Source organism: Montipora foliosa, chromosome 5 (assembly GCF_036669935.1).
Source record: "Montipora foliosa isolate CH-2021 chromosome 5, ASM3666993v2, whole genome shotgun sequence".
Taxonomy (NCBI): Eukaryota; Metazoa; Cnidaria; class Anthozoa; order Scleractinia; family Acroporidae; genus Montipora; species Montipora foliosa.
In genome coordinates, this window is record NC_090873.1 from 36,390,662 (window position 1) to 36,400,818 (window position 10,157).

General features: G+C 39.3%; 2 protein-coding genes across 2 annotated transcripts in view; both read right to left on the reverse strand.

Annotated features, from left to right (window-relative positions):
- LOC138004090 (complement receptor type 2-like) overlaps nt 1–6,718 on the reverse strand; it is a 30,788-nt gene extending 24,070 nt beyond the window's left edge. The window contains exons 1-9 of the mRNA XM_068850493.1: nt 6,569–6,718; nt 5,623–5,790; nt 4,758–4,925; nt 4,136–4,303; nt 3,805–3,972; nt 3,476–3,643; nt 3,080–3,247; nt 1,462–1,629; nt 784–951 (exon numbers count right to left, since the gene is read on the reverse strand). Of these exons, the coding sequence (XP_068706594.1) occupies nt 784–951; nt 1,462–1,629; nt 3,080–3,247; nt 3,476–3,643; nt 3,805–3,972; nt 4,136–4,303; nt 4,758–4,925; nt 5,623–5,790; nt 6,569–6,716 (1,492 nt within the window). The 5' untranslated portion in view covers nt 6,717–6,718. The remainder of the gene's footprint in view (nt 1–783; nt 952–1,461; nt 1,630–3,079; nt 3,248–3,475; nt 3,644–3,804; nt 3,973–4,135; nt 4,304–4,757; nt 4,926–5,622; nt 5,791–6,568) is intronic.
- Nucleotides 6,719–6,791: 73 nt separating this feature from the next.
- The window catches only part of LOC138002668 (uncharacterized), a 25,626-nt gene continuing 22,260 nt past the window's right edge, over nt 6,792–10,157 (reverse strand). The window contains exons 4-9 of the mRNA XM_068848667.1: nt 9,699–9,870; nt 8,852–9,019; nt 8,312–8,479; nt 7,981–8,148; nt 7,098–7,265; nt 6,792–6,982 (exon numbers count right to left, since the gene is read on the reverse strand). Of these exons, the coding sequence (XP_068704768.1) occupies nt 6,792–6,982; nt 7,098–7,265; nt 7,981–8,148; nt 8,312–8,479; nt 8,852–9,019; nt 9,699–9,870 (1,035 nt within the window). The remainder of the gene's footprint in view (nt 6,983–7,097; nt 7,266–7,980; nt 8,149–8,311; nt 8,480–8,851; nt 9,020–9,698; nt 9,871–10,157) is intronic.

Below are 10,157 nucleotides of genomic sequence, written 5' to 3' on the forward strand. Positions count from 1 at the left end.
AAAAAACGAAATATATTTGACTTGTGCTTACAAGATCTTAATTCCGACACATACAAGAAGACTCTAACCTTGGACGATTTTAGAAGAATTTCTACTTTGTAAGTACTGTGTAAGGAAATGAAAGCTATTTTGACTTGATCACTACAATTGCATTGGGGTAAATGTCCACCCCACTAAGTTTTTCTCGGTCCTTATTCGGGCCCATTGCCATTAGTAAGGCTAACGCAAACATGGTTCATATCAGGTAGAAAAAAAGCACTTTACATTAGACTCTAATTAGTTAAGTCTGTTCAAATAAAAGTGCTGCACGGTCAACGTTTGCAAAAAAACGTAATCCTTCCATCTATTTGAAGAAGACTGTAAGCTTACCAGACTCTTGAGGAATTTCTGCTTTGAACGTACTCTGTAATGCAAAGCTATTTTGACTTGATTACTACCTTTGTATTGGGGTAAATGTCAATTCCTAACTTCATCCTGACAGAGAATTGTTTGATTTCCCACCAAACTGTATTTAGGATTGCACTGGAATGTCACCGTCTTTTCGTGACAACGTAGTTATAGCGCACAGCGAGAAATGATGCCGGGTAAAAGCGCAAGAAAACCACTGAAATTTGATTAGCTGAGAACGTGCCACGACCCTGATTTTTAAGACATTCATTATGCAAAGCACAGCAAATCGCGCAGATGCTATAATTTGAAAGCAAATGCCTCGTGTGGGATGGCAAAAACTAAAGCAGGTAGTTATCTTTATCGGCAATGTGAGCACTTTAAGTTGTTTGAAACCTTTGCAGATGGGAGACGTTCCATTCCATTTTCCTTCAACACACTTGAGTTGCCTGGTGCCTTGCAGTTCAAATCCATTATTGCACGAAAAAAAGACCACAGCTCCGTGTTTAGTCTCGTTGTGATGTACTTTACCATTTCTTGGTGACTCAATAGAATCGCAAGAGGCTGCGAAAAGAAGAGAAAATCAAACAGTTCCTGGGCTTTTTGCTTTGCAAATTTTCTGTTGAAGGTCAATCGTTCCACTCCACCACGTGCACTAAGCATTTTTTTAGTATATTCTTCAACGATAAATTAGGGCAACTTAGAGGCACTCCAAACACAACATAGCGGGAAGAAACAACTTTTGAACATATCAGTCAATGACAAAAATAGCTCACTCCGTCATCACATCGGATGGTTTCATTTCCCTCCAAACTGTATTTAGGATTACAGTGGAATGTCACCGTTTTCTGGTGACCAAAATCGGAACCTAAACGTCTACCATTAGGTGGTACACTGGGATCCACGCACGGTGCTATGTATAAGATCAAGAAAAAATTAAACCCGGTTATATTTGACTTGTGCTTTATTCCGGGACATACAAGAACACTCAAAGCTTAGAAGGAGACTTAAGAAGAATTTCTGCTTTGAACCTATTCTGTATATAAGGCAAAGCTATTTTGACTTGATAACTACCTTTGCATTGGGGTAAATGTCCACTCCACACTCCGTCCTGACAGCGGATTGTTTCATCTCCCACCAAACTGTATTTAGGATTGCACTGGAATGTCACCGTCTTTTTGTGACCAAAATCGGAACCTAAACGTCTACCATTAGATGGCATACCTGGATCCACGCACGGTGCTATATATAAGATCATGCAAAAACCGAAATATATTTGACTTGTGCTTACAAGAACATTATTCCGGGACATACAACAAGACTCTAAACTTAGAAGACTTTAGAAGAGTTTCTACTTTGAAAGTACTGTGTAAGGCACTGAAAGCTATTTTGACTTGATCGCTACAATTGCATTGGGGTAAATGTCCACCCCACTGAGTTTTTCTCGGTCCTTATACGGGCCCATTGCCATTAGTAAGGCTAACGCAAACATGGTTCATATGAGGTAGAAAAAAAGCACTTTACATTAGACTCTAATCAGTTTAGTCTGTTCAAATAAAAGTGCTGCACGGTCAACGTTTGCAAAAAACGTAATCATTCCTTCTACTTGAAGAAGACTGTAAGCTTACCAGAGTCTTGAGGAATTTCTGTTTTGAACGTACTCTGTAATGCAAAGCTATTTTGACTTGATTACTACCTTTGTATTGGGGTAAATGTCAATTCCTCACTCCATCCTGACAGAGGATTGTTTTATTTCCCACCAAACTGTATTTAGGATTGCACTGGAATGTCACCGTCTTTTCGTGACAACGTAGTTATAGCGCACAGCGAGAAATGATTCCGGGTAAAAGCGCAAGAAAACCACTGAAATTTGATTAGCTGAGAACGTGCCACGACACTGATTTTTAAGGACGTTCGCGCGAAAATTTTTCAACATTGATTTTTTTCTGAAACTTTAACCACTGTAAGATAATGAGTTAGTTATGTCAGAAATGTAAAAAAAATGGGGGGTCACCGACTTCGTTTTGAAGAGAACATGCCCGGAAAAACACCCAAAATGTGACAAAATCGGGCTTCGTTAGCGAATAAGACCAGTGTCTGTAAACCCAAATATATTGCAATTAAATCTTTAAAGTGAAATCTTCTCTGCCAAATATTGTTTAAGTGGACTTATTAAGTGAATTTAGTCAACTGGTGAGGTTCCTTAAAGATCAAGTTAGCATTTAGCGACCACAGTTTCACGCGCCTTGCAGCCGCAAGATGGCAGGATTTGATGTCCCGTGAGCAAAAATCTTGAATTTTTTTTTAACTTCCCACATTGATTTTTTGTTCATTTTTGGACAACGTGGAGATAATTGTAAATAAAATCCGTTTCTGGAAAAAAAAATAGGGGTCACCGAACGTCCAAGAGCGTTAAATCCAGGCAAAGCTATAACAATGGCCTTTTGCCCTATTATTTCTCATTTTATTACTTAGCGCGCGCGCTCGTGTATGACGTGGCGTGTGCATTTGCGTGCGCAGTAAGGATGCGCAGAAACAATTGGCGCGAACGTCCATAAGCCATTCATTATGCAAAGCACAGCAAATCGCGCGGATGCTATAATTTGAAAGCAAATGCCTCGTGTGGGATGGCAAAAACTAAAGCAGGTAGTTATCTTTATCGGCAATGTGAGCACTTTAAGTTGTTTGAAACCTTTGCAGATGGGAGACGTTCCATTCCATTTTCCTTCAACACACTTGAGTTGCCTGGTGCCTTGCAGTTCAAATCCATTATTGCACGAAAAAAAGACCACAGCTCCGTGTTTAGTCTCGTTGTGATGTACTTTACCATTTCTTGGTGACTCAATAGAATCGCAAGAGGCTGCGAAAAGAAGAGAAAATCAAACAGTTCCTGGGCTTTTTGCTTTGCAAATTTTCTGTTGAAGGTCAATCGTTCCACTCCACCACGTGCACTAAGCATTTTTTTAGTATATTCTTCAACGATAAATTAGGGCAACTTAGAGGCACTCCAAACACAACATAGCGGGAAGAAACAACTTTTGAACATATCAGTCAATGACAAAAATAGCTATTTTCATTTAATTACTACCTTTGCATTGCGGCATATGTCTACTCCACACTCCGTCATCACATCGGATGGTTTTATTTCCCTCCAAACTGTATTTAGGATTACAGTGGAATGTCACCGTTTTCTGGTGACCAAAATCGGAACCTAAACGTCTACCATTAGGTGGTACACCGGGATCCACGCACGGTGCTATGTATAAGATCAAGAAAAAATTAAACCCGGTTATATTTGACTTGTGCTTTATTCCGGGACATACAAGAACACTCTCAGCTTAGAAGGAGACTTAAGAAAAATTTCTACTTTGAACCTATTCTGTATATAACGCAAAGCTATTTTGACTTGATAACTACCTTTGCATTGGGGTAAATGTCCACTCCACACTCCGTCCTGACAGCGGATTGTTTCAATTCCCACCAAACTGTATTTAGGATTGCACTGGAATGTCACCGTCTTTTTGTGACCAAAAACGGAACCTAAACGTCTACCATTAGATGGCATACCTGGATCCACGCACGGTGCTATATATAAGATCATGAAAAAACCGAAATATATTTGACTTGTGCTTACAAGAACATTATTCCGGGACATACAACAAGACTCTAAACTTAGAAGACTTTAGAAGAATTTCTTTTTTGAAAGTACTGTGTAAGGCACTGAAAGCTATTTTGACTTGATAACTACCTTTGCATTGGGGTAAATGTCCACTCCACACTCCGTCCTGACAGCGGATTGTTTCATTTCCCACCAAACTGTATTTAGGATTGCACTGGAATGTCACCGTCTTTTTGTGACCAAAATCGGAACCTAAACGTCTACCATTAGATGGCATACCTGGATCCACGCACGGTGCTATATATAAGATCATGGAAAAACCGAAATATATTTGACTTGTGCTTACAAGAACATTATTACGGGATATACAACAAGACTCTAAACTTAGAAGACTTTAAAAGAGTTTCTACTTTGAAAGTACTGTGTAAGGCACTGAAAGCTATTTTGACATGATCGCTACAATTGCATTGGGGTAAATGTCCACCCCACTGAGTTTTTCTCGGTCCTTATACGGGCCCATTGCCATTAGTAAGGCTAACGCAAACATGGTTCATATGAGGTAGAAAAAAAGCACTTTACATTAGACTCTAATCAGTTAAGTCTGTTCAAATAAAAGTGCTGCACGGTCAACGTTTGCAAAAAACGTAATCCTTCCTTCTACTTGAAGAAGACTGTAAGCTTACCAGACTCTTGAGGAATTTCTGTTTTGAACGTACTCTGTAATGCAAAGCTATTTTGACTTGAAAACTACCTTTGCATTGGGGTAAATGTCCACTCCACGCTCCGTCCTGACAGCGGATTGTTTTATTTCCCACCAAACTGTATTTAGGATTGCACTGGAATGTCACCGTCTTTTCATGACCAAAATCGGACTCTAAACGTCTACCGTTAGATGGCATACCTGGATCCACGCACGGTGCTATGTATAAGGGCATAAAAAAACCGAAATATACTTGACTTGTGCTTACGAGAACATTATTTCGGGATATAAAAAAAGACTCTAAGCTTAGAAGACTTTAGAAGAATTCCTACTTTGAAAGTACTGTGTAAGGCAGTGAAAGCTATTTTTATTTGATCACTACATTTGCATTGGGGTAAATGACCACTTTACTGTCCGTCCTGACAGCGGATTGTTTCATTTTCCACCAAACTGTATTTAGGATTGCACTTGAATGTCACCTTTATCTCGTGACTAAAATCGGAAATTGAACGTCTACCATTAGATGGTACAACGGGATCTACGCATGGTGCTATGTTTAAGATGAAGATAAAAAAATAACTATTTTTTTACTTGTGCTTAAAAGAGCTTTATTTCGGGACATACAAGAAGGCTTTAACCAATTCCCACCCTGCTCAGAGTTTATCTTTGTCCTTATATGGGCCCATTGCCATCAGTAAGGCTAACGCTCACGTGGTTCATATGGGATAGAAAATAGGCACTTTACATTACACTCTAATCAGTCAAGTCTGTTCAAATATAAGTGCTACACGTCCAACGTTTGCAAAAACGTAATCCTTCCTTGGTTTTGAAGAAGACTCTACGCTTAGAAGACTTTTGAAGAATTTCTCTTTTGAACGTACTGTGCAATGCAAAGCTATTTTGACTTGATTACTACCTTTGCATTGGGGTAAATGTCCATTCCACACTCCATCCTGACAGCGGATTGTTTCATTTCCCACCAAACTGTATTTAGGATTGCACTGGAATATCACCGTCTTTTCGTGACCAAAATCGGAACTTGATCGTCTACCATTAGATGGTACACCGGGATCCACACATGGTGCTTTGTTTAAGATGATGATAAGAAATTTTTTTTTTTTTTCACTTGTGCTTACAAGAGCTTTATTCCAGGACATAAAAGAAGCCTCTAGGCTTAGGAGATTTTAGAATAACTTCTACCTTGAACATATTCTGTAAATAAGGCAAAGGTATTTTGACTTGCCTACTACCTTTGCATTGGGGTAAATGTCCACTCCACACTCCGTCCTGACAGCGGATTGTTTCATTTCCCACCAAAATGTATTTACGATTGCACTGGAATGTCACCGTCTTTTTGTGACCAAAATCGGAACCTAAACGTCTACCATTAGATGGCATACCTGGTTCCTCGCACGGTGCTATGTATAAGATCATGAAAAAACCGAAATACATTTCACTAGTGCTTACAAGAACCTTATTACGGGACATACAAACTCTAAGCTTAGAAGACTTTAGAAGAATTTCTACTTTGTAAGTACTGTGTAAGGAAATGAAAGCTATTTTGACTTGATCACTACTTTTAGGGTAAATGTCCACCCCACTGATTTTTTCTCGGTCCTTATATGGGCCCATTGCCATTAGTCAAGCTAACGCAAACATGGTTCATATGAGGTAGAAAACAAGCACTTTACATTAGACTCTAATCAGTTAAGTCTGTTCAAATAAAAGTGCTACACGGCCTACGTTTGCAAAAACGTAATCGTTCCTTGGACTTGAAGAAGACTGTAAGCTTAGTAGACTCTTGAGGAATTTCTCTTTTGAACGTACTCTGTAATGCAAAGCTATTTTGACTTGATAACTACCTTTGCATTGGGGTAAATGTCCATTCCACACTCCATCCTGACAGAGGATTGTTTCATTGCCCACCAAACTGTATTTAGGATTGCACTGGAATATCACCGTTTTTTTATGACCAAAATCGGAACCTAAACGTCTACCATTAGATGGCATACCTGGATCCACGCACGGTGCTATGTATAAGATCATAAAAAACCGAAATATATTTGAGTTGTGCTTACAAGAACTTTATACCGGGACATACAAGAAGACTTTAACCTTATAAAACTTTAGAAGAATTTCTACTTTCAAAGTACTGTGTAAGGCCCTAAAAGCCATTTTGACTTGATCACTCCATTTGCTTTGGGATAAATGTCCATTGCGCACTCCATCCTGACAAAAGATTGTTTCATTTCCCACCAAACTGTATTTAGTATATTCTTCAACGATAAATTAGGGCAACTTAGAGGCACTCCAAACACAACATAGCGGGAAGAAATAACTTTTGAACATATTAGTCAATGACAAAGAAAGCTATTTTCATTTAATTACTACCTTTGCATTGCGGCATATGTCTACTCCACACTCCGTCATCACATCGGATAATTTCATTTCCCTCCAAACTGTATTTAGGATTACAGTGGAATGTCACCTTTTTCTGGTGACCAAAATCGGAACCTAAACGTCTACCATTAGGTGGTACACCGGGATCCACGCATGGTGCTTTGTTTAAGATGATGATAAAAATTTTTTTTACTTTTTACTTGTGCTTACAAGAGCTTTATTCCGGGAACATACAAGAAGCCTCTAAGCTTAGGAGACTTTAGAAGAATTTCTACTGCGACAATATTCTGTAAATACGGCAAAGGTATTTTGAAGGGGTAGTTTCTAAAGAAACTGTGGTGCTGCGTCGGTGGGGAAGTAGTATACAAAAATTTGGTTTTATCAACGGAGTTGATAATGTAAATTGGCCACCTTACAGAGATTCTAAAAGCTGACGTTTCGAGCGTTAGCCCTTCGTCAGAGCGAATCGAGGGATTATGGGTTACGTGTAGTTTTTATAGTAGAGTAGGAGCTACGCTATTGGTGGTAACATGGCAACGTGAAAAATAGGAATATATTAATTAAATGAAAAGCGTTCGTTAATACCGTGAGGACTAAGGGTGCCGATTTGAAAGATGAATTTTTGTTCCAGATTCTTGCAGCTTTCCGTCGTACCTAGATGTAGGGAAAGGCCGCAGATAGCCATGTGCTTTTTGGAGTGGTTAGGCAGATTAAAATGGCGAGCGACTGGCTTAGATGTATCCTTGTCATTCTTCTCAACATCGCGAAGGTGTTCGCGGAATCGGTCACCTAGTCGTCTACCTGTCTCACCAAGGTAAAATTTATTGCATAACGTACAGGTTATGCAATAAATGACATTTGCAATAAATGCTACCTTTGCATTGGGGTAAATGTCCACTCCACACTCCGTCCTGACAGCGGATTGTTTCATTTCCCACCAAACTGTATTTAGGATTGCACTGGAACGTCACCGTCTTGTCGTGACCAAAATTGGAACCTAAACGTGTACCATTAGATGGCATACCTGGATCCACGCAAGGTGCTATGTATAAGATCATAAAAAAAAAGAAAACGAAATATATTTGACTTGTGCTTACGAGAACCTTATTACGGGACATCAAGAAGACTCTAACCTTAGAAGACTTTAGAAGAATTTCTACCTTGAACGTACTGTGTAAGGCAACGAAAGCTATTTAGATCACTACCTTTGCATTGGGGTAAATGTCCGCTCCACTTTCCGTCCTGACAGCGGATTGTTTCATTTCCCACCAAACTGTATTTAGGATTGCACTTGAATGTCACCGTTCTTTCGTGACTAAAATCGGACATTGAACGTCTTCCATTAGATGGTACACCGGGATCTACGCATTGTGCTATGTTTAAGATGAAAAAAATAATAATAATAATAACTATTTTTTACTTGTGCTTAAAAGAGCTTTATTTCGGGACAGACAAGAAGGCTCTAACCAATTCCCACCCTGCTCAGAGTTTATCTCTGTCCTTATGTGGGCCCATTGCTACTAGTAAGGCTAACGCTCACATGGTTCATATGGGGTAGAAAATAAGCACTTTACATTACACTCTAATCAGTTAAGCCTGTTGAAATACAAGTGCTACACGGCCAACGTTTGCAAAAACGTATTCCTTCCTTGTACTTGAAGAAGACTCTAAGCTTAGCAGACTTTTGAAGAATTTCTTTTTTGAACGTACTGTGTAATGCAAAGCTATTTTGACTTGATTACTACCTTTGCATTCGGGTAAATGTCCACTCCACTTTCCGTCCTGACAGCGGATTGTTTCATTTCCCACTAAACTGTATTTAGGATTGCACTTGAATGTCACCGTCCTCTCGTGACTAAAATCGGAACTTGAACGTCTACCATTAGATGGTACACCGGGATCTACGCATGGTGCTATGTTTAAGATGATGATAAAAAAAAACACAATTTTTTTTTTACCTGTGCTTAAAAAAGCTTTATTCCGCGACATACAAGAAGCCTCTAAGCTTAGTAGACTTTAGAAGAATTTCTACTTGGGACATATATTTCGCATTTGAATCATAAACGAGACTTTTACCATTAGATGGTGCAGCAGGTCCGGAGCACGACTCTGGCGGCATTTGTTTTTAAAAAGATAGAAAGAGGAAACAGTTTCGTTACGAAACCACAAAGAAAATCAAGCTTGAGTAAAATGTTCCTTCTCTTTCGGACGCTATGAGTCTGTGACACTGGTTTTCTATTGCGAATAGAATCCGGTGCAGTGCAAGTCAAATGCAGAAAAAAAAAAGCAAGAAAAGGGAAAAATCAAGTATTGCATTACGATCAAGAGTCAAATTAACACAACGAAGCTAAAAGCTGCTTATTCGGTGTAAAAAGGGCAAGAATCTGTCTTATATTGGCTCAAGCAATTCTTATAGGCCAGCAACGTGTATATACAATTAAACGTCTTTCCTTTCCATTCAGAGCTTGACTTAGGGGAGACCCGAGACTCTAGCTGAATGCGGGCCTTGCGTAAATGTCCTTGCATTGATTCTCATTTGCGGACGAACGAGTCGTAACTGATCAAAGTGACAAATTACAGTTGACTGTTTACCTGGTGCTGAGCATCCGTACAACTCTAATCTGAGACAGGGAACGACACCAACTGTTGGGTCAGGTATTACTACTAATGGCTCCTTCGGATAAATCCGCAGTCCTCGTGTTATGATCGGTGGTTGTAAGAAGTTTTTTTGCCGGGACTGGCCGTTTCTATTTCCTGCAAGTTCCTAAAGAGAACAAGACAAAACGAACAGGACCTTATTTCTCTGTAGTTGAGGTTTCTATTATAGTACACAGAAATCGATGAAATTCCGGGATTTTTCTTTTTTCTAAAATTTGATATCTTGGTGAAGATACTGTTGTAAGGATATTGATGTCGTCATGGTTAAGGACGTGTCAGTCAACAATATGAGTGCATCCTGTTCATGCGCGAAGTGTTGCCGCCATTGGTGTCATTAAAATTTAAATTTCAATCAGTTTAAAAAAAATAGGCTTCGCGATCTAGGTACGAAGA